Source organism: Acinonyx jubatus, chromosome B2 (assembly GCF_027475565.1).
Source record: "Acinonyx jubatus isolate Ajub_Pintada_27869175 chromosome B2, VMU_Ajub_asm_v1.0, whole genome shotgun sequence".
Taxonomy (NCBI): Eukaryota; Metazoa; Chordata; class Mammalia; order Carnivora; family Felidae; genus Acinonyx; species Acinonyx jubatus.
In genome coordinates this window covers 27,150,558-27,175,015 of record NC_069385.1, presented here as the reverse complement: position 1 = coordinate 27,175,015, position 24,458 = coordinate 27,150,558, and the positions used below count along the sequence as shown (strand labels likewise).

Genomic DNA, 24,458 nt, shown 5'->3' with positions numbered 1-24,458 from the left:
TGTGTTTTGATCCAGTGAACTAATGCTGGCTAGGCATTGGGCACACCAGCCATTTCTCCACTGATGGTTTTGGTACGTCATTTCTGTCTACCGCATCATCCTCGCTGGACACCGTGCCCTCTGTCTATATTGTGCGAGTCACAGGGGCCACGAGCACTGCCCTCCCTGTAATTAAAACCTGCTGTGCTCCCAACACAACAAACCGTGCGTGAGCTTGAGGAGCTGGCTTCGTGAACGCGCTTCACGTCCGTTTCGTTATTTTCGGTTGCTGTTAGTTTTTGCAGTCAGCTCAGCGGTCTTTGGATATTAATGGCCAGAGCCTTTTTTCAAAGACCTTTTGAACTCTGTCAGCATTTGCTGGGTACGGGGATCCTGAACTTCCCTCAGACTATTGCACATCTACTCTTGTGTACCTTGTATGAAAGCACCGAGTAGCGCAAGGCAGAAAGTCGATCACCGGTCTCACAAGTAACATTAATAATTAACCAGTTTAGACAAGCATTTGCCATTATTATTTCCATATTGTTAAGTATTGCCAGTCACCGGTCTTTATTGTAAATACTTAAAAATCCAAGAGCCCAGATAGACAAGTCCTCTCCTATCTCCACAGACCACCACCGCCACCAGCCAGTCTCTCATAACCTCCCACCCACCTGCCATGAATCACGGGGTGGGGGGGGGGGGGGCGGAGGTAGGGGAACGGAAGGAACCAAAGAAAGGAAACTGTGAGATAGCAAAAACTCGAAGTAAGAAAGCACCCTATGAGAAAGCCTTGAGGGCCTTTCAGAAGCCCAACCAATGTTATAATCTAATGGAAAGATTATAAATAAGTTAACAAACCAGTTGTTCATGAGACTGGTATATGCTCTAAAGTCCTGAAACAAGATGTGACCAGCCATTTTAGAGAGGGTGGTCCGAGGAGGCTACATGTCTCCCTGAGGGATTTACATTTAAGTGGAAACCTGAAAGAAACCAGTCAAATAAGCCACATGAGGAGCAAGCGCGGGAGGGTTTCGGGCAAGGGTACCACCAAGTACAGAGGCATTAGAAGACATGGCCTCTCCCCCCCCAGCCCCACCCCCACCCCGGGCCAATTTACGTCGTGGTGACACTGCTGTCCTCAGCTTTCACTACTTGTCTACCAACCCCCAACCCCCAAAGATAGTCATTGGACAGAAGAAGGCCTTTTCCCAGTAGGCCTGAGGGCAGCTGCTCCCACAGTCTCTCTCTGTCAGCCTGCCTGGCATGGGACGATTTTTATCTGGAGTTGACTCTTGAGTGGCAGGCACCTTAAGGATCAAAAGACTAAGGAACCGATCCACAATGAACTTATCTAATCTGGTAACAAAAATGGGCAAAAATCCCCTCTTCCTTCTTTAATCGCATACATATTTGCTTTCTTTGAAGGAGCAGCTGTTCCTAGGGTGGATGGGCCAGTAACGAAGACCGAGGGATTAGGAGGGATTCCTTATCCCATCTGGCAATTGCACTTTTTTGGGGTGCTGATTAGGGGCATATCCTGCACTAGGTAAATTTGCTAGGCTTCAACCTTCTTTCATGAAGTGTGCAGAACCCGATGAGAAACATCCTCAGGCAATCCCCCCTGACAGGGCCAAGCTGCAGGCAGGGCACGGAACACGGGTGTTGGGTTCAAGATGAAGGAGCAGATACCAGCACTGTTGTCCCTCAGGCTGTCAGCGAGAAAAGTCCAGCATCAGAAGCCAAAGGACAGGGAGAGTCTGGCCTCTTATCTACTCTTATCTATAAAGTTAGAAATGATTTTTCAAATGGCACAGGCTTTTATCAATCTGTTATCTGACAGCTCTTCAAGTAGAAAGTGAAATTTTTAATGGTCCTTGAAGATCTTGCAAACGTCAGCAATTCACTGTCTATATATCTTGTAGAGTAAGGGGAACCTGAGACTAATAAATAGGTAAACTCTGGGCAGCATCTGGGGGGAAGTTACAGGTGTCTGGTAAAGAATTTCCAGTCCCTTGTGGATTTGGGAAGGGGACAGGAACAGAAAAGTACAATGAGGCCTGGGTCTAGGAGGAGGACCAGACAGATGACATGGTGGTTCAGGGCATGGAGTCAGATTACTTGGGTTCAAATCTCAACTGTACAGTTTGTTACTTGTATGGTCTTGGGCGGCTTACTTAATCTTTCTGAGCATCAGTTTCCTTATCAGGGCAATAAGGACAGTAGTCATCACACTTATTAAAAGTATCAACCTAGGGGCGCTTGGGTGGCTCAGTGGTTAAGCATCCGACTCTTGATTTCGTCTCAGGTCATGGTCTCATGGTTCATGAGTTCAAGCCCCACATCGGGCTCCATGCTAACAGTGCGGAGCCTGCTTGCCTGCCTAGGATTCTCTGTCTCCCTCTCTCTTTTCTGCATCCCTGCTCATGGGCACATGCACACACACACACATACATTCTCTTTCTCTCTCTCTCTCAAAACAAATAAACTTTAAAAAAAAAAAAAGGCAGTTGGTGCCTGGGTGGCTTAGTCAGTTGAGTATCCGACTCTTGATTTCAGCTCGGGTCATGATCTCTTGGTCATGAGATCTAGCCCCTCATCGGGCTGAGCATGGAGTCTGCTTGAGACTCTTTCTCTCCCTCTCCCTCTCCCTCTCTCTCTCTCTCTCTGCTCCTCCCCTGCTTGTTCTCTCTCTCTCTCTCTCTCTCACTCAAAATAAATAAATATCTTTTTCAAAAGTATCAACCTAGATAATTTGCACATCGTGCCTAGCACTGAGCCTGCTCTTATTGGACAGACTTCCTAGAGTTGCTGAGGAATGTGGTTGCTGGCCAGTCTTGCAGTGGCCCTTCCCTGGGAGGACAGGGTCTCTGCGTTTGCTTTTTACGGTATTTAGTCTCTGTCTTATTGGGCGACGTGTGGCCACTAATTAGGGAGCAGTGAGGTGGCCCGGGAAGAAACATTAGATAAAGCAAAGAACAAAGGAATCGTAAAACAGCGGGGCCGCACAAATGATATGTGAAACCGTATTTCTGTTTATTTCTGAAATTAACCCCTTCTCTCTCCCTTCCTCCTCCACCTCCCGGTTGCTCAAGGTTTTACTCTGCATAACCTACACCCCGACCTTTGACCTGAATGGGAGCGCAGTGCTGAAGATCGCAGAGGTGAGTGCCCCACTTCTCCCAGCCCCCACCGGCTGCTCTGCTCGGTTGGTGCATGCGCACAGCTGCCTTACCCCCCAGCCTGCTTAAGCACGGGCTGGAGCTGCGGCCGGGCAGTGGGGGGAGCCCTTTTCTGATCATTACCATGGGGGAATTTCCACTAAGGAATTGATCTATAGGAAGCGGGCTGTGGGCGCCATCATGCTCGATAGTCGTGCTCTGCATGCTTTGGTTTGCTTAACTGGAGGCTTTAAAATGGAAATAACAGTACTGGTTCTCCCACCACTGCCACACCCGGGTATCACACCTAGCACTGCCTTCCCAGTCTGTTTTTCATAAGGGTAATTGAGAAGCAATTGATTTTAAAAATGGTTTTTAAGAAACCAGGTACAAAAGTGAGAGACATGTTTACCGATGAAATTCCATCCCCATCCCCCAAGCCCCGATGAACGCATTCTGTGACTATCATTGGAAAGCCTTCTCTTTTCCATCTGTGTTGCAGACTGAGTCCTTTGTACCTTCCAGCACTTCCAAGAGCATGTCCAACAGAAATCTTGGCTTCTTGAATGCCTGGCATATGCCTTTGGCTTTTGGAAACGTCAGCATTCCAAAGCTATACTTTAATACACTTAGACTACTTTTCCTACCATTTCTTGAAACGAGTATCTTCAGGATTCATGTGTTTTGACAAGCGTACACATGCAGACCTCAAAGAGGCAATGATATTGTGAATTCTGAAATTATGAAGAAAAAGCTTAACGATCAGTGGGTTTTTGTTTTTTTTTTTTTACAGTAATGATTACCATTTCTTGAGGATACCAAGTTGATATTGAGCACTTTGGGCATGCCTTCTTTTTTCTTTTTCTCATTATTGAGGTAATAGACAAACAAAAATTCTACATATTTTAAGTCTACAACTCACTGTTTTGATAGACATATACATTGTGAAAGAACCTACCACAATGCAACTGCATAAAATATCCATCAACTCACATAGCTACCGTTATCACGAGTATTATTTATATTGGCCTATACATGTGCTTTTTATGGTACTGTGTGGTATTAAAGAGTGAAAGGAGAAAATTATTTTTGAGCACACTGAACATTTTTATGTATCTATCAAAAGAAAAAGAAGCAATTAGCTGACCTTGCACTACAATATAAATTCCCAAATGTATATATTTATAGAGATAGAACACTTCTCTTTAACATATTTATATGTTTTACTCTATGTAAGTAAAGAAATAGAATATCAGTCGTTTTTTTCAGTTGATTTTTAAGGAACACCTGTGAGTGTTCTTATTATTTCCAAGTTCATTTTTTTGTTGCGCATGTGGTAAGAACAGTTAAGATGAAATCTACCTTAACAAATTTCTAAGTGTCTGATGTGGTAATGTTAACTACAGGCTCTATGTTGCTCAGCAGATGTCTAGAACTTATCGTCTTGTGTAACTGAAACTTTATACCCAAGGAACTACCCATTCTCCCCTCCCCACAGCCCCTGGAAATTACCAACCTACCCTTTGTTTGTATGAATCTATTTTAAGTACCCCATGCAGGTTCCCTTTTAAAATGACAAATGCTGGGGTGCCTGGGTGGCCCAGTTGGTTCAGCGTCTGAGTCTTGATTTCGGCTCAGGTCATGATCTCAGTTCAAGTTTGAGCCCCACATCAGGCTCTATGCAGACAGTGCAGAATCAATCTCTCTCTCTCTCCCTCCCTCCCTCCCTCCCTCCCTCCCACAGTTCATGAGTTCAAGCCCCACACTGGGCTCTGGGCAGACAGTGCTTGGGAGTCTGTCTCTCTCTCTCCCTCTCTCTCCGTCTCTCTCCCTCTGTCTCTGTCTCTCTGCCTTTCCCCAACTCAGGCACGTGTGTGTGTGTGTGTGTGTGTGTGTGTGTGTGTGTGTGTGTCTTTCTCTCTCTCAAAATAAATAAATATACTTAAAAAAATAAAATGACACTTTCTGATTAGAGCAAGAAATAGTACCGGCATGTAAGAGCCCTGTGTTAGTTAGCCCTTTGCCATGTGAAGAGCAAGAAGGGAGAAGCAGCTTGTCCTGCTGCTGGAGCTTGGGGAGGGGGCACAGGTTGTTGCAGGACTCTCAAGAGGGGAGAGGGGCTATCAGGGGTCCCCAAGCTGCTCGCAAGAAGGAGAGTAGGCTGCCTTTATCATTCCTCGTGGGAACCAGTTTGTGAATGGAAATCTGAAAGATTCAAGATGTCATTCCGGAACAGTGGACACACACGGCCATGAACCAGCCAGGTTAAGGGTATTTATGCTGAGGGCATCTAGAAACCAGTGTAAAGATTCAGCAGGCCTTTCCAAATGGAATAACAGGTCAAAACACAGTGGTCTCTACCAAAACCTATACGGGAAAAACAAAACTCTTTGCTTAAAAAAAAAAAAAAAAAAATCTCAGCCCAAAAGCAATATAAAGATAAAGGCATTCCAGCTCAGTGGCAAGAAGCCGAGCTCTGGAGTAGCAGTGTTCGGATGTCAATCCCGGCTCTCCCACCTCCCACCCACCTGCCGCGTTGCCTTGGCTACCTCCCTGGACCCGGTGTTTGTTCCCTGTGAAGGCAGTACACATGGCACTACCTGCCTCGTGGTGTGGGTGTGCCCTTTAGGCAAGGAAGATAGAATCCACGTAAGAAGCTGTTCGCGCAGGTCCAGCCACGCAGGACATGCCGTGGCCCCTAGGGAGCTGCAGGTTGATGATGATGGCCAAGTGCCACTGAATCATGCTGGCCCGGCCAGGACCCTGAAAGGATGGAGCATCGATGGGGCCAGCCTCCTGTGACAACAGTAACTAGTTTACTTCCTCTTCCATGTCCTCTGCGATCCCGTTGCTGGGGGAGAGTCCCCCACCTGGCACAACAGCAGCGTGAGGGTAGGCTTCAGCCCATCACAGAAAAGTGTGTCGCTTCCCACGCTGGCTCGGACTTTATAGCTCACGATCAAGGCTTGAGACTACATTCCTTTGAAGGAAGGACTTGGTGGAGATCTTAAAAATAAACTTTCCATTCTGAATTTGGTGGCGGGTGCCTTCCCTCACGGTGTTCAGGCCCCCAGATGACATTTTAGGTCCCGCCTCTCCCGCAGACCCACAAGCGGATTCTTCCACCGCCCCGTTCCCAGCAGGACATGGTTGACCTTGCCAGTTTCTCCTGTGCCTCACTAGATCTGTCACTCTGCGCTGGGGACTGGACACGTTGGAACGTCCTCCGGCATAGCAGGGGTATGGAGGCTGCTTTGTAACAGCCACGAGAGTCACCATCTCGAAGCACTTTTGATAAATGGTAGTGTGCAGAATTGCTAGTATAGACCTGACATAGACATCAGCTTCCAGAGAGTGGGAATCCACTCTTCTGTGTGGCCAGTCCTTGGGAAGGACAAGCCAGTCCACTGAGAGAGGCAGGGTGACCCCCGAGCATGAATGAGCATCACAGATCTAGGGCCCGAGCTGCACTCTGCCCGGCTGCACCAATTGAAAAGCCAACAATAGACACACTCTGGAGAGTGCAGCCCATGCAGAGAATAGCGGACGTGTATCCACGAGGCCTGGCTACAACTCAACGTAGTTCCACCAGCCTAAGTTCTAGTTCTGGGCTCATCTGTGGCCATTCTTTCTCACAACTGGTCACTCTGCGGACGCATGAAAACCTATCATGGCACCTGCTAGGGCAAGAGACAAGTTTGTAAACTCAAAGACCACGTCATCTAGCTGTCCCAAATATTTATTCAGTGCTTACTCTGTGCCAGACTCTGTTTTAAGAGCTTTCTCTATAGCAAATCCTATAATCCACACAACAGTACCGTGAAGCAGGGAATATTGTTGTCCATTTTTGACAGATAAGGACACTGGCACACAGAGGTTCGCCAACTTCCCAAAAGTCAGACCGCTAGGAAGGGGTGGAACCGGGATGCGAGACCAGTCAGAATGACTGCGCTTCTTCCCCTCGCACTGTGTAGCACGCACGACCGCCATCTTGGCTGTGGAAGGCCCACCTCACAGAGGCCCTGCTGCTGTCCTCTGTGAAGGGAGGAACGCTCAACGAGGCTACCCCCGCTTCATCCCAAGCTAGGCTCAGGCATGAATACCGTGCAGACACAGTGTTGGAGTTAAACTAATCTTGCCTTTTGTCTTCAAAATGTGTCTTTTGATGAAAAGAGTAGTATGCACCATTTGACTGCTAACAGTGATCAAAGATCAGAACGAGGGACAGGCTTGCAAAAGATTGCTATTAGAAGGTCAGCCATTTTCAGTAGTTGCTTAAGTAAATTTTGGCTTTTCCTCTTTACACTCCCCAAACTAACCGTCACATATGGGACACTTGCAGTCACAAAGCTTTGGAGGACTTGCTTTTATATTGGTGATTCTCATCAAAAGGCTGCCCGTTAGAATCACCTGGGAAGTGTTAGCAAAAATAAGATGCCTAGGGGCGCCTAGGTGGCTCAGAAGGTTAAGTGTCCGACTCAGGTCATGATCTCACAGTTTGTGGGTTTGAGCCCCGCGTTGGGCTCTGTGAGGACAGCTCGGAGCCTGGAGCCTGCTTCGGATTCAGTGTCTCTTTCTCTCTCTCTGCCCCTGCCCTGCTGAAGCTCTGTCTCTCAAAAATAAAATAAAATGATGAAACCTTAAAAAAAAAAAAAAAATGATGGCTAGGGCTGTCCCAGAAATTGAGTGTTTTGGTCTTGGGCATACCTGAGCATACACATTCTGTAACAGCTCCCCAGTGATTGTGCTGTAGAAGTCAAGTAGAGAGCAACCGCCATGATGGTCCCTCTTGTCTCCCACCGAGCTTTTCTTTTTTTTTCTTTTTTTTTTTTTTTTAATTTTTTTTAATGTATATTTATTTCCGAGACAGAGAGAGACAGAGCTTGAGTCGGGGAGGGGCAGAGAGAGAGGGAGACACAGAATCCGAAGCAGGCTCCAGGCTCTGAGCTGTCAGCACAGAGCCCGACGCAGGGCTCGAACTCGCAAACCGTGCGATCATGATGGAAGTCAGACGCTTAACCGACTGAGCCACCCAGGTGCCCCTCCCACCAAGCTTTTCTGTAAAGCCGTGATGACATGAGCTGTTGTCCTCTAAAATCTCAGTGCTGACCAGAGGCATCAGCAGCACCTGGGAACCTGTTAGAAATGCCGAACCTCAGGCCCCACCCCAGACCCATGAATAAGAATCTGTTTTCTAATTAGAGCCCTCTTGGGGTCCATGTGCATATTCACGTTTAAGAAGCAGTGCCCCACGTAAATGTCAGTATACTCTCATTTTAAACGGTTTAAAACCCAGGGAGAGCTGCCTTACCTCTGCGTGGCCATTCAAACCCCCCTGCCCCGGCCCCCATGTATGGAATCCCACCAGCAGCAGCATGCCCTCGATAAGTACCAACTTTGCTTCTCCTGTCCCTTTATCTTCCATTCTCTCCCACCAGATCACCTCCACTTTTCCCTTCCCATCTGTCAGTGCTTGATAAATATCAAATATATTTCTTAGGCTTTAACAGTTTAATCTGCTACAGAGCTGTCCCCTTGTGTTTTCACCTTAAGGCCCACTGTCAGCCTTTGAAAGGAGGGGCATGCCCCCGCCCCCACCCCCGCCCATACTTATGTAATCTGGCACAGGATGAGCACACCTATTTATATGAAGAGCATAGCAACAATTTATAAATATAAGCATATGGATCGGTAGTGACAAATATTAGATTATTAGGCGAATAATACAAAGGCTAATTTAAGAAAGAATAATAGTACAGTCATCTGAAATCATTGTTTAATTCAGCTGCACAACAGAGGGATAAACGTTTTTCTCACCAGACTTTATATTTCCTCAAATTTGCCGTAACAAAAGCTCACAGCCTTTCAGTTTTCACTATAGAAATCACTTAAGAAATGCTTTAAAAAAAAAAAAAAAAAGAACTGTGCTAGGAAGTGAGGCATAAACCCCGACAGAACTGGCAGACTGGGAAGTGTCACCAGATAGGGAAGGGAGCGGTTGCTTGACCTTTCTGTACCATATGAGTTTTTTCTAACTATGTGCATACCTTTGCTTGAAAAAAAAAAAAAAACTGCCTCAAAAAAAAAAAAATGCTTTTTCATCATCAAAAAGAATTAACTATGTAAGAAAGTTATATTGCACAAAAAATTAATAGTATTCAGTAGACTTATTCAAATGGTGATTCTGCAGGCTCTCAAAGTGCTTTGCACTTGCTCATTGAGCCTTTAATAATCTGCATCTCTGTTTTGAAAGCAGGACGGGGACACCTGGGTGGCTCAGTTGGTTAGGCATCTGACTTCGGCTCAGGTCATGATCTCACAGTTTGTGAGTTTGAGCCCCGCTGGGTGAGCTCGCTCTCTCTCTCTCTCTCTCTCTCTGTGCATCTTGTGGGATTCTCTCTCTTTCTGCCCCCTCACTCACTTGCACCCTCCCTCCTTCAAAAAAAGAAACAAAACAAGCAAGTAAGCAGGACATTTTAGCCTAAAACTACCACTTAGCTGCTGGAAGCTTTCTTAGTCATCTCTGGATTTTTCATAAAAATAAGTCTTTAATTGAATGAAAAAATTTTTCTCCTGTTGTCACTTTTGATACAGCTAGGAAAGCAATTTATGAAAACACCTTCAAACCAACCATTTACAACTCCTGTGGAAATGTTGAGAAAGAATCCAGACATTCTCTTCTTTCTTACTCTGACGTACATTGACTTTTACTCAAGAACAGTGTTTACCCTGAAACCTGTTGATCAGGAAATGGAGGTGTGTAGTTCAGTATGAAAAATGAGGCCATTTCCCCAAGGCACCGTTGAAACTATCAAAGGATTATTAAGCACTTAAAATGTAAATAAGAGGGCAGCCTTCCTTTGTATGTCTAACTTTAACTTGCTTAATTAAACTATAATAATGAAAGCTTTTCAGAACATGGTTTTCCATGATACAGGAGGAAGAAGAAATATCGTCAAATCTAAAAACGGGTAATTATGAAAAATGCAACATGTATTTTCTGGTCAATTTCTTATACAATCAGAAATAGAACTCCCTATGGATACATAGTCCTTCTCTTCATTGGTTGAAAGCTAGACCAAGATTTCTTTTAGTATGAGGCCCAAATTAGCAGATAGGTTGAGTTTTCCAAGGGTAGTTACCTTAATATTGGAAAAAGCTGTGGGAGTAAAAATTGCCAAGGTCTTTGGGTAAAGAAAGAAGAGGAGCCATAGCCAGGAGCTCTGGGGAGCGAATTTGAAAATGGTTAGTGTTCTTCCATTAGAAAGATTCGGAGAATATTCTCAGGCATGCTAAAGGCTCCTCTGTGGGATTTTTCAAAGTGAGAAAGCCTTGTTTGTAAGTGTGTATTGGCTGGTTTGATTACTGATTCACGGGAAACTTCCAGTTTTTGATCCTGTCACGTTCAAGCAAAGTCTGTCTCAAAGACCATTGTTTCTTTTCTTTAAGATTCTTAGTTCCAGGGAACTTCCTCTTTCACTCCATCTATCCATCTATCCCTCAACTGCAAAACACTGGTTAATCAGAACATCTAACAACCCTAGCTACTAGCTGTTGAGTCCCTAGGGCGTGTCAATAAAATGGTTTTTTTGTACATTCCCCTCTAATCTTTGCCACAACCAAGATAGATAAAGAATCCCAAGAAAAGTGAGGGTCATTTGCTTGCCCAAGTTTCTACAGCGAGACATTCCAATTCAGACTTTTTATATTTCAAATATGGGCTGTTTAACCACTATGTTATATTGCTTCATCACTACTGTCAGTCTTAGAAAATGTTAGTAGAATCTTGCCATTATCATGTCGGCAGCCAACTGAAATTTTTAGGAGTCTTACCCACCTTGGATCTTTACGAAGGCGCTTTGTTAGAAAATGGCGGTATGGTGTTTTCATATGTGAAGCAAAAGTATTGATGAATTTTACTTTTTGTGTGTGTGACCACAGATTCAAGTGACTGTTAGGCATATGCCATTTCTTGGATATCTTTATGTATTGTTACTCAATTTATCTTTTCTGAGCATTATGTTAGCATTTGAGGATCTGATGTTTATAGTTTATAGTTTAGTTTATTGCCACTTCTTACCCCGGGGAGTTTAAAAACATTGAGGCTGAAGACCTGCTACCAAAGATTCTGATTTAATGCTACTAGTTGTCATTAAAATATTTTTTTTTTTTATAACGGGCTGACTTATAACTCCTGAAATGTTCAGTGATACTTTTTTCTTTTTAAGCCTAATGTGGTAACGTTATTTCTGAGACCTACAGCAAATAAAATATTCTACAATTAAGGACCAGATTAGTCTGCAGGTATAATCCAGGAGAAAAGTACACAGGCAATCTGGTCAGTTTATCTTGGAAGCATCTTATTTGTCATGTTCTCTCTAAAACTGGGAGAAGTAACCCCACCTCCTGGCAAGAAAACCAGTCAAGGGAGCCCAGACCATTGTCTCAGGGTGGCTGAGGCCACTGAAGGAAGGAAATCCTGTTCTAAGGAACGTCTCCACTTTTCCTTCTGGAAACCCTTTTCTTCCTTGTGGGCCCGTCTCTTTACTGACTCTGATTTGACTCCTTTGAGGTGTCTGTTCTTTGGTTATTTGTTGCCAGATGGGATTTGAGCAAACTAGTCTTCTTGCAACACATTTCCACACTTGCCTGTAACCTCCGACTTACATAGTTCTTGAAAAAACTTGGAATTAGAAGCCACACAGAACACTGCAGACCTCCTCTGTACTTCATTTTGGATGGGTTCACAGGCCAGAGGCTAGAGTTCAGTAGGCCTTCTATAGATCAAGGTGCACGAATTAAAGGTCTGGGATGTCTTAAGCTGTTTTTATATGCCAGCTTAAGCCAAGAAGAATAGGGAGGCGGAAGAGGGAAGTCACAATCAGAGTTGTCTGCGTATGCTTTTCCAAAAGGAAATTTCCATACCCAACATGACGATAGGACATACTGACACACGCATTTCTTAGGAATCATAAAATAATCTTAGTTCACTTTGTGAGTGTGCATGTGCATGTGTGAGTATGTGTGTGTGTGTGTGTTTGCATCAGCAGGAACCATATGATGAAGTGACTTCTGTCACATACCCACCTGTTACAGCTGTTGGCCTGGAAACGGGTTGGCCACTGAGTTGTCATGATGATTCAATGTAGAGTTTAGACTTTGAATGTGATCAATAAGCTTTCATAGTCTATACAAAAAGACATTTCTTCTGCTTTCTTGTAGCTTAATCTTTTGATCTCGGTGTTTCTGATCACCGTGAATTATTTTCCGTCTCCACAAAAATTTTCCAGTTGAAAACACACTAGCTCTTCTGTTTATGGAACTTGTTACTCAGTAGCAAGCACGGTTTTAACAAAGCTGTGCCACAAACCCCATTCAGATAGGACCCAAAGATCATATCACATGTATTTTGCAAAGCTAAACAAATGTATCCTGTGGCAGCTTCTTTAAAATTTGTTATCACTTTGGCCGGTGTTGAATGTCTACCACATTCTTCTGTGCTGCTTTGTACTTCATAATAGTGATACTACCCTGGGTTTAACCTAGTACTGTTATTTATCAGTCCGCTTACTTGATGGCATAAAACTTCTATTGCTTACGTATGGCTTGCAGACTTGCATCCTCTTGTTCTTTTTCCCTTCTGCCTGTGGGGTCTGTTTTGCTTCATTAACTCTTTGTGGTTTTGCTCTCAGTTGTGTTTAGCATGCCGTAAAGCTGGATGTCCACAAATGCATGAAATGGTCAAAATGTGCGTTACGAAACTCCTCACTGCCCTGTGTCTTCGTGCGTTCCCTGGCGAGCAGGGGCCTGTGGCTTTTCACAAGGTATTTGACTTGGCCCTTTGAGCCTCTGGCAGAGATACAGGACTGGGCCTTTTTGAATGTCAGTTCTGCACTACGAAAGCAAAGGGCAGGGGGGAGGTAGAAATGATATTGGAGATACTACAAGAAGAAATTGATGAGTCCTTTCCCGGAAACTCAGCCTGCCTTTGGACTTGGTATTCTCTTAACTTCTCTGATTCAATGTGCTCATTTTAGCACGACCTCAAGGTAGAGCAGAAAAACATGCACAAAGTGACAAATCATTGGCCTTGAATACAGTGGTCAGGTTTATCATGGAAACCCTCGTTTGAAGAACCTTACTGGTTTACCAATTTATTATTATCACGAAGCAAGCGAGAGAAGCTTTTCTGAAGATGTCAAGATAGCTGATAGAGCATTTCTTCCTGTGGACTTAAAGGTAGTGATATTATCAGGTACATGGTCTTGTTATATTTAAAAGGATACTCTTTTATCAAAGTATTTCTACCTCCAACTTTAGCAGAACGAGCTTCTTGGATTAATACGTCTCAAAGCAGAGTAAACATGCAATGAGTCATTCCCAGTATTGTACCCCTGATAGTAGCAACTATAAAACACGAGAAATGGTGGAAACACTAAAACTCAAACGCATTTGGTTTCTAGGAGGTTCTTGTCCATATCCTGTACTGTTTATGTTACATAAACCCCATTCCTCACTTGTGCTTTCCTTCATGCGTCTAAAGTGACTGATACAATTTTCGCAGGGAGGTCGCATGGGGGGTAAGGCTCTCGGTATTAAAAAGAATCGTGCTTCTCTTGAGCAGGAGGTCAGCTCTTAAAATAGCTACTCTTTTATCTGTACTGTTTCCACAACTTCAAAATTCCCCTTAAATGTGTGTCAGAGCTCAGAGATCTTAAAGATCTACAGCTATCAAGATTTCTGGGGAGAATGTAGGATTTAAAGAAAACTTAAATTTTCAGGCACGACTCGTACTGCTGTGCCTACTTAGACCACAGAGAATTTGGTTCGTCGAAGTGAAACACCACCTGCTTGGATGGATTTGCAAGGTTTATGTGTCTTCTCATCACATGCAACGTAAAAGCCCCCTGAGATTAAGACCCATTTTTTTTCTAAGTATGTATAACTTGTGCCTTCAAGTACATTATGATCCATGATCATTTGAGAAAATGAATTTAACATTGACATGCCCTTCGATGGTAATTTGAAAAATAAATATTTTGGAATCTGCTTTTGTGTTTTAGCTAAAAATGAATTAATCTGACCCAAATTCCAAATAAGTATATGAGTTTTATTTTTTTATAACTTTATGAATTTTAAATGCTCACTGGACTATCAAGCATTTCATGAGAGATAAATTAAATTGTTAGAAAGTATTTACTTTTACATCATTAATTTTACCCAAAAGGTTACGACAGTGACACCCGGCAGAAAGCTCCAGCTTAAGCAGTAGAGGCAAAAAAGTTAACACTTAGTCGCTCTCCCATCTCGCTTATCATCCATCGAATTAAATTTGCCATTTAGGTGAGAACACTTTATTTTCATTGTAGATAATCTTGGAGCTATTCGTAGAAAAATAATTTAGGTACGTTAAATCCCTTCTTTTCCTTTTTGTGGGTGTAAACTTAGGAGACTGAAAAGGATGACATACCTTAAATAGAGAAAAAAGTGGATAAATTAAAAGCATGTATTTATTGTGACACCCATTCCTGTAGCTTCCGGAAGAATTACAGGGAGTAAAACCTGAAAAGTCATGACATTAAACATCATCATCATCACATGAGGCATATTGTTTTTTCAAATTGGGATTCCTCCAAGCTGCAGCCACCAGGGAATCTTCTCAGGTCCAACTAGACATTCAGACTCGCACAACCCAATCTGCTTCGCAGATACAGGACAGGGAGTAGAAGCAGGACACTGGCCGGCATTTCTGTCTCACAGGAGTCCTTGGAGCAGTCCAGAGGCTAGTCTGTGCTCTCAAATGTCAGCCTTGGAGCAAGAAGATGAGAGCCACCTTGATGGGTGCAGTCACGTTGGCTTAGGAGCTCCCATGTTGCAACTATGTCAGAACCAGAATTTCTGTAAAAACCCCACGAACAGAGCTAGGAAATGTCCCTCAGAGGCTGTGAGCAATGACAGGGTTCACCCAGGTGACAGAAACCTGTGACTTTTCACAGGTTTGTGAAGTTCATCCACAGCTTTCCCAATTCAGATGCAGCTTAGTAATTAAGAGACACCTTCACCCCAAGCCATGCTGCCCAGTCACGTAGCCGATGGTCCACCTTTACCAAGTTTGCAGGACACAGTTAGAGAGTGAATCCAAGATCAAGCTTGTTTACAGTGCAGGAGAAAGGGATTCACTAACCCATTTCCCACCCTTCATAACTCAGAAGCTCATACATTCCTTTCCTGTTTTGCCATGGAAGGAGCTTTTCCTGATTAATTTCCAGCCACCTGAGTTTGCCCTAGATAGCATTATCTGGCATATCTAAAACTCACTAATTTGCATCTTCCTATCATGCTCAGAATAATAAGCTTCTAAGAGTGGTAATATTTAGGAAAATGTTAGTTTTCCTATAGGCTTAAAAACAGATTTTCCGGGATTGTAAATATTTATAGCACTCATGGATAATTAGTCCTAAAACAGGCTGACTTTCTATTTGAGGAGGATTTAATAGCTTCTCCGGTTAATTCCAAAGCATGTTGGTAATGAACTGTTATCTACAGAGCGTGTGTGTTGCTATCTTATTTCTTTACCAGGTGTGCATTGAGACATACATATGTAGCTGTCACCAGCGTAGTATAAACACGGCTGTGCGGGCAACTCTCAGTCAAATGCTGGGTGACTTGGCTTTACAGTTACGACAAAGGCAGGAAAATACGGTGAGCAATGTTGCCGGTGTCTCTGTGTAACTGCATGCTGTGTGTTCCACATCCTAGACGCTCCCTCCCTCACCCCCTGCCCGGGCTGCTTCCTACTGAAACAGTAGGAAGGGCTTGCTTGGTTTAGAAGAGCATCGATTCATATAAATTAAGCTCTTTAAGTATATTTTTGCCTGTTTAAAGCTTTGAGAGTCGTTTCTCTTTATGGTTTCTACTCTTTTTTTCAGTCGTTCTTTTATAATTCACTTGTCTTTTTAAATCATTTTTTAAAACTCAGATTGAAAGCTTTTATATAAAAACACTGGACTGATATATTAAGAAGTATCAGAAGTGAATTCAAAATTAGGAAAAGTTAATAGCAGTCAATTACATGCTTTAAGGTTTGGTGTCTATGTTTCTCTCTGTTAACTAAAAGATTGTGCGGGGGGAGGGGGGTCTTCCTTCACCTGCTGGTACCATGGGGGGATTAGGGGGGGGGGGAGAAGCTGGATTTGACTTCTCTCTGTCATCAAAGCCGGTTAGAGCTTATTGATCCAAACTTGAACAGATTGTCTAAAATGAGCATTCCCGGGAAAAATATAAACGTAACTGGCTTCTTGTATGTCCTGTCTTTTGGGAATGTTAATGAAGAGATGATTCCTGTTCAAAATAGGTGTGTGGTTGGTTTTTTAAATCTGCCTCTGAAGAATTCAGGTTAAACTTCTTTTGCAATCTGCAAGAAGTATTCTGAATTGAACACTTTATTATTTTTTAGAATAAGGGATCTCAGTGGCAGCCTGAGACATCTCATGAATTAACTTTACAGAAATTAAGGTCTCATGTTTCACTTAAAATCATTTCTAATTTTTACCTTCAGTTATTTTCTAATTTATAGAGTTGAGTGGAACCTTCCAGCTTACCTAGTCCAATTCTTTTAGCCCTCATTTTACAGATGAGGAAGATGAAGCCCAGAGAGGTGAAATTGAAATCTAAAATGAATGAGCTTATCAGTGAAAGAACCATCACCGAACCCCTAGGCTCCTAACTGTGACTGCAACAGCCAGTGTTGAAAATACCACACTAATCTGAAAAAGCAGATACTGATTTTTTTTTCAATGTTTGCTGTGTCCGAAGCCTAAGTTTCTATTTTAAAAAATTGTTTTATCTTGACATGACGTTAGCTTACCTTTTGTTAAAAACTACTTCATTTATACTAGGATTTTGAGTATGATAATATGGGAATAGTAGTTTAAAAGAAATTCAAATTGTAAATGGAAAACATGCTAAGGAAAAAACATTTAAGAAAAAATTGTTAAAAACACATCTTACTAGAGATAAACCTCAGATGTTGAGAATCTTATATTAATCATACATAGTTCATCCTTGCTAAATGGCAACATGACGAAATACTATAATAGAAATGATGTCTGAATGTCTTAAGAGGAACCATTAAATGAAACTTTGTAATTTCAAAGTGATTTCACTTATGTTAGTTCACTTAATCTTATTTTTAAATTTTTAAGTAGGAAGGTATTTGGTTTCAAGTAAAATGACTTAGCCTGTTAGCTCATGTTGTTCTTCTATAAGAACGGTAACAGGTAAAGCTGTAGAGGTCTGGATAAAACTTAGATGGTGAGGTGTCTGGCCGGCTCAGTTGGTGGCGTGTGGGACTCTTGATCACAGGGTTATGAGTGTGAGCCCCATGTTGGGTGTAGAGATTGCCTAAAAATAAAATCTTTAAGAAAATAAAAACTGACAGGGTTATCTGCCTCTGTCCCTGGTATTGTATGTCTAACCAGCCCTCTGGTCCTGCTCATCACTGACCATCTGGACTTACCCAGCCTGAGGCAAGATCCCAAATTAGGTGGAAAATTAGTGTTTCCTGTTATTTCCTTTCTATTACTCATGCAGTCCCCGGAGATGTGTCCATGTCCCAGAAAAACAATTCTCAGGATCCTAATATTTGTAGCATTTGTGATGTCAACTAGAGAGAGACAAAAGTTTTGTCAGCTAAGAATGGCGATTAAAGGGAAGAGGTCTATAGGCACAGTGAGGTTCATTCGAAGGAGAGTTTATGTTCTCCCATGGGAACCTCACATTACCTGGGGAAGATATGTAGCATGACCCATCACAGGAAGACATCATGGGCCATATCAGAAGTAGGAAGACTTAAATACAATGAAAAGAAAATAAATCTAGACTGCCAAAAGCATTAGCATGAAATGTACAGTTAACTCATGAACAACATGGGTTTGAACTGCCTGGGTCTACTAATATACAGATTTTTTCAAATACAGTACTGCATTTTCTCTTCCTTATGATTTTCTTAATAACACTTTTCTTCTAGCTTACTTTAATATAAGAATACAGAATATAATACATATAAGATACAAAATATGTATTAATTGACTTATTTTTATTATTGGTAAGGCTTCTGGCCAATAATAGGCTGTAGTGGTCATGTTTTGGGGGAGTCAAAAGTTACACACACATTTTCAGCCATAAGGGGTGATTGGTACTCCCAACTGCCATATTGTTCAAGGGTCCAACTGTATCTTCAACCTAATGTCTATCCCCACTCCCAGGAAAGATTATGCAGTTTGATTTTGTATCATCAGGATCCCGGAGTTATTATCAAGCTTTGTTATTGAATTATTTAGATGATGAAAGCCATGGTGAAATTTCAAGTTACTAATTTCAAAAAGCAAAAATACCTCACGTAAATTCTTAAGGGGTTGGTGGTAGTGTTTCTCTTGTCCTTTAAAAACGATTCAGATGTATTTCCTCCAGAAAATGCTGTTGTACACTTGTATTTAGCCACTTACTGAGCTGTGGACATTGACATGGCATTTCACAATGAATGCTATGGAAGCAGCTGAGCTTTCAAATTGAGGAACAAAGAATAGGAAAGATGTGTGCCTGTAACAAGTTTAAAAAACAAAACAGTGCCCTGGGATGATTTACAAGTCTGGTAGTTGATTAGCCTGAAAATGCTCTCTTCTTTTCCAGTGCTCAGATGTGGGGAGACCTAAGAGGCTTCTACTCTCCTTTTAGTAGTCACTAAATTCTCTCTGCAATAGGAAGTGAGCCTAATTAATAGTCAACGTCTTTCCCTTCCTGTTCTCCCCTCCCCCAAGGTTCTGTCTCTACCCCGATAGTTCTACACCTGCCTAGCCACAGCCCAGAGTGGTTGGTCTGGTCAGACAGTTGGAAGTTAATATGATCCCCCATCAAATAGGAAGTAAGTGCTTCTGACCAGCAGTCATCTTTGAACCTGTATTTTAAAGTTCAGAAACCTGATCCTTCTTCTTATTAAGAGTCTGTATTCATTAGGTGCCAATCAAAGTGTAATCTGTGACCTTGGGACAAACTCTCTGTACAAAGGTAACCTGTTTACATAGGTATGGCTCTAAGTCCCAGCTCAGCACCCTGGAATCATAAATAAAGTGCATAACGGGCTTACATTTCTGTGAAGACTGTGGACTCTTGAATGAACTATTTCTGGAACTGATGAGCTCGGTTCCAGACATCAGAGTCTTTTCACAAATACCATGAGTAATGCTATCAAGACCTGGAGGGTGCACTTAGGTAAGTTAGTTGAGCCCCAGAGCGCTCAGAATGACATTTGTTTCCTAAAATTTTCCATTGCCTAGGAGTCAGAAATTTTCTCGCCTGAATCTCCTAATTGTTCTGTGTGTCTCCCTCACTAGATTATTGAAAACCCGGACGTCCCACAGGAATTCAGGAATCAAGGTATTGGATTCGATTTTTGCTAGTGCAATTTAAGAAGCGGGTGCCAACTGTGTGCTTGGCACTGGGGGTGTAAAGATGAGTGGGAGCTCCCAGGTTAGTTCACCGTTCTCAGAGGTTCGGCTTACCTTTGCCTTACTGGCAATTCATTAGCTGTTACTTAATCTCCCTTCTGTCCCTGCACCCCATGCCAGCTACACCTCTTTCTGTACCAACCATCCGAAGGATATTAATTCTTCATACATCTTCCTGTTGGAGCCTAGGTTTTTTTTGTCGTTGCTGTTCTCCTTGAAGTCGGGTTTATTCATTGGTAAAATGAGAATTGGATGGAAGGTTATGGAAATCTGACTGGCACAGGGTTATTGCACCAGAAGTAAGTTTATGAAGTGCCATTTTTTTAATATATATAAAAAGGAACCTCACAGGGAGTCTTACAGGACAGACAGCTCAGTTTAAATAACAGACGAAATCAAGGTAGGGAATTTCCTTCTGACCTAGAGGAAAAGGAAAAACAAAGGTCTCCATAAAATTGCCAAGCAGTTGGTTTTTTGGTTTTAGTTTGGTGGTATTGTTTTCTGAAAGAGGTATGAAATATCCAAATTATGTCATTAAAACAAAATTGAGCTGTATTTTATTTCAGATTTTATTCAGTAATTTAAAAACTACTAGAAAATCTGCTTTTCTTTGATATTTTCGCTTGTTCATAATAAGAAAAGGGGAGGAGAGGATGAAAAGGGGAACGGAAGGGACAGAGAGAAACAGCCAAGCAGCCACAATTAAGAGAAACAGTGAAGGAAGGAAATGAGAAAGATGTCAAGCCATCTCTGAAGGCATTGCTTGAGCATCATGTTGTTTTGTTTATTTATTTTCATGTTTCTTTTTTTCTTTTTTGAGGGAGGGGGAGGGGCAGAGAGAGAAGAGGACAGAGGATCGGAAGCAGGCACTGTGCTGACATCAGAGAGCCCAATGCAGGGCACAAACGAGCTGAGCTCAAGTGGACGCTCAACCCACTGAGCCACCCGGGCGCCCCGAGCATGTTGTTTTAATCGCCCCTTGCTCCGTTCTCAGGCCACAGACCCACCGGAATGTGCGTCAGCATCTTGCCACCTGTGGAAGCTCCCAGTGACCGGCCCCACCCAACTCTTTCCCTCTTTGGGCAATTGCAGCTCCCATAAAATCTTCACTTTGGTTTCATAAGCCAAAACAAGAGGTTCAAGTCCTCTTGGTCAAAGACAGATCTTTAAAAATACACATCAGTTAAAAATGAACGGACTCACTGACATTTACCTAAACCTGAGTTTTGGGGCTACTTACGGTTTTATTTGTTTGTAACTGTGTCTTACCACTGTACCTTGTCACTTCTCAGGTTTTCTTCCTGCATCGAAGGTCATGAATTCTGATGATTAGCCGTTTCTCTTCCATGTCCTCCTCCAACTTTGTGGTCTTTTCCTCTCTTATGCTCTCGCCCTTTTCCTCCATTTTCCTCGACCTCGTGGTCATTGTTTCCTCTATACGTTCATCAAATACTTAGCTGCATTTGTATAGCTCTTTAAAGGTGTCTGTTACAGGCAAAGCAAATGCTTCCACTTGTTACTGCACTTTGCCCAACAATTCTGTGAGGTTGGGATCGTTTGTCCCCGTTCTGCCGAAGGGAAAACCGGAGCTTACCTGAGCCCACGCGCTCAGCAAGTTGTGGACCAGTACTTGAGCAGACTCTAAATGTCAGCCTTTTTTCCAGTACATTCAGTGCTTCCGTGGGAGTTGGTTGCTGGTTTCTGGGCATGAATATGTTTGGAGGGAAAATCATTTCTTCCGACATTGGTTGCTCCATTAACAACCCTGTGCCCTGAGGATGCGAGACGAATAGTACAAGTGGTGAAGATGATGACTAAGTTATTGTGCCCTCTTTCCCGAGTTCCTTAGTTTCTTCCGCGCGGCCACATTTCTCTCTTTGATACCACTCAAGTGTGGTCAAATGACCCAGAAATTCCAAAGGTCAGAATAAGCGATACATGGGTAGTCTGCTGGCCTAAATATTGAGAAAATCGTGGTCAGTTGTGTTGTTTCTTAATCAAAGTATCTTTTGTTAAGTGCGAATGAGTCTTACGTATGATAAGAAACATCTATCGTTTTCTTAACTGTATTTTCAGTATTCTCCTTCAGAAATGAATACTTATATTTTCTATGATGATTCTGGTGACCTAAGGCAGGCTCAGCATCTGAACACCACCTTTTTGTTCCCAAACACATCAAAAGCCGAGGATGGGAAGGACTGTTGGGGAAGCTTCTAGTGCCCTCTGCCAATGTCTAATGCTTATAACCTCTTCTGTTTGAAGGGTCAACAGTTGAGTCCCTTTGTGATGACCTTGTCTCTGTGCTCACCGTTCTGTGTGAGAAGCTACAAGCCGCCATCAAGTAAGTGCCTTCAACACTGGTGTTCTTATTCATCGGAGGTCCGTTTCTGAGGTAACTTCGGTCTACAGAATCACTTCAGATTGCAGATTATAGGGACGATGGTTTCCCCCATTGGTATTCACCTGTCATTCCTGAGAAATATATGCAGTGACTTTGGGCAAGCCCACATTACCAAAAACCATGACTGAAGGGTATCATTTTCTCGTGAGAAATGGGAAAACAATAGCTTGCAAAGAAGAGTTGATCTCTCGAGCAAGGAGCTGAGGGAGAAGAATGTTGGCTGACAGGTAGTTGATGTGACAAAGCTAGTTGACGTAACCCAGTTGTGTGACTCTAAATAGTCTTCTCATCACCCTGCGCTATGCTTTTCTCCTCTGTTAAAGGGCAAGGGTGCCCTGTATGGTCTTTCTGTATTTCTTCGAACATTTCCTGAGCCTGTGAGCTCACCTGCATATCTCTGAAAAGAACACATTGCTCTCATCTTTTTTTGCATGCCAGTTTAATCATTGATAATTAGGTCATATAGACGGTATCCACGGCTCCAACTCTCCAGGCGGTAGGTTAGTAAGTTAACTTATACATTTCTAGTAGAGCCAAATTGTAAAAGGACTAGACTTTCCAAGATGAGATGAAAAGTCTCTGCCAGCTACATACATAGTTAATTGCAAACTCCCCCAACACAGTAAGATTCTGAAATGCCCTTTGAGTTGTGAAAGACACTTTCATTTACTAGTAACTAGAATACTTGAGAATTCAAAGAGCTTTTACTTAAAAATTTTTATATATAGTGAAAAGTTGGGAGATAGAGTCTACTTGAAATATTAATGAGGTCTCTCACTTTGCTGGAAAAACTGCAGAAACTTGTTGATTTGTTCATTTTTGTTTCTTTTCTAATAAACTCGGGATTTTTAAGAGCTAAACTTAGAATGACTCGTTGAGGTTTTTGCCTAGTGGTCTCTACATCAGTGTGTCCATCGTTCCTCTAGGTCACCTGGGCCTGCACGTATTTTAATGTTAATTAATTTATTTTTTTTAATTTTTTTAAATCTTTATTTTTGAGAGAGAGCAAGAGAGCATGAGCAGGGGAGGGGCAGAGACAGAGGGAGACGCAGAATCCGAAGCAGGCTCCAGGCTCGGAGCTGTCGGCACAGAGCCCGACACGGGGCTCAAACTCACAAACTGTGAGATCGTGACCTGAGCCGAAGTCAGACGCCTAACTGACTGAGCCACCCAGGCACCCCAATGTTAATTTATTTTTGACAGAGGATCTGAAGCGGGCTCTTTGCTGACAGCAGACAGCCTAATGCAATGCGGGGCTCAAGCTCACGAACCACAAGATCATGACCTGAGCCGAAGTCAGATGCTTAGCTGACTGAGCCACCCAGGCGCCCCTGCACCTTTTGCACATTTTGACCAAATTAAGCTCTCTTCATGTTAGGCACTTAAACAATGAAGAGATCTATTTAATCCATAGGTAATACAAGCCAAAAAGCAAAACACTTCTTCCAGAGCCCCACCCTCAAGCCTCTCTCACCCTGGACTCTAGACAGCACATTATTTTTCCTCAGAAGGGATGGGTCTGACAGCAGATGGCATGTGTAGATGGCTTCTCCTGTACTCTGCTCAGGTCCCCATCTTTCCTAACCACGGAGAGTTGGGGCAGGAGGCCTGAGGCTCGGATTGTTACCCTAACCTGAAGGCTCTAACACCAACTACCGTAACCCCATCTGTGAAGTCCCCATGTGACCCGATCACCTTGGGAGAGTTTCACGTTATGCCTGGCCTTTATGATTTTAATCACCCTCCTTCACTCTTAACAGGGTCCTGGCTGGGATAGGTTATATATTCACTCTACCTGTTTGTGACCAGGGTTTAGATTTCTTCTAGTGCTCACTCCTCCCCACCCCTGCCTAGCTCCTCTCTCGCATAGCAGAGCCAGTTGTTATATCAGAGCTGGGATATGTTTCTCATTGGCTTGTTTTCTCCTAAAATACAATCACGTATGGTGTTCAACCACTATTGGCTCAACTACGTTATCTTTGGTGGTTTAGCTGGATAAAACCCTGTTCTGCTCTTTACTAGCTCTTGGGCAGAGCTCTCAACTACCATAAGCTTATGTATCCTAAGCTTAAATATCCTAAGCCTAAATAAAATAGTTAATATATTATTTACTATTAATATATCATTTATTGTTTTCTTTTATGTAATATAATATTAGTAATATAAACTATATTAGGGTTTTTGTAATGATCAAATGAGAATATTTGCTTAAAAGAGAGTTGATGCCCGGTAGCCAAAAATTACCTGAGGTTAGCAGAATTAGGTTTATTACCTGTAATAATAAGGGAGTCTGTATACTATGGGGAGCCAATGGTATCCAGTCAAAGGATTTTAGGAGAGATTGCTATAGGATCGGAATGAGAGTTAGGTGATTTGGAGTGGGTTAAAGGAAATGAGGGTCTGTTCAAGGAT

The 24,458-nt window shown here is 42.7% G+C and overlaps 1 protein-coding gene across 4 annotated transcripts in view; it reads left to right on the top strand.

Moving 5' to 3' along the window:
- The window catches only part of ARFGEF3 (ARFGEF family member 3), a 182,985-nt gene that overhangs the window by 63,471 nt on the left and 95,056 nt on the right, over positions 1-24,458 (top strand). For 2 of the 4 annotated variants that reach the window (XM_053222185.1, XM_053222188.1), the window contains 5 exons: positions 3,075-3,143; positions 12,833-12,964; positions 15,720-15,842; positions 19,532-19,574; positions 21,908-21,986. In XM_053222185.1, coding sequence (XP_053078160.1) covers positions 3,075-3,143; positions 12,833-12,964; positions 15,720-15,842; positions 19,532-19,574; positions 21,908-21,986 — 446 coding nt within the window. The remainder of the gene's footprint in view (positions 1-3,074; positions 3,144-12,832; positions 12,965-15,719; positions 15,843-19,531; positions 19,575-21,907; positions 21,987-24,458) is intronic. The other 2 variants (XM_053222187.1, XM_053222189.1) reach the window with 2 other exon arrangements.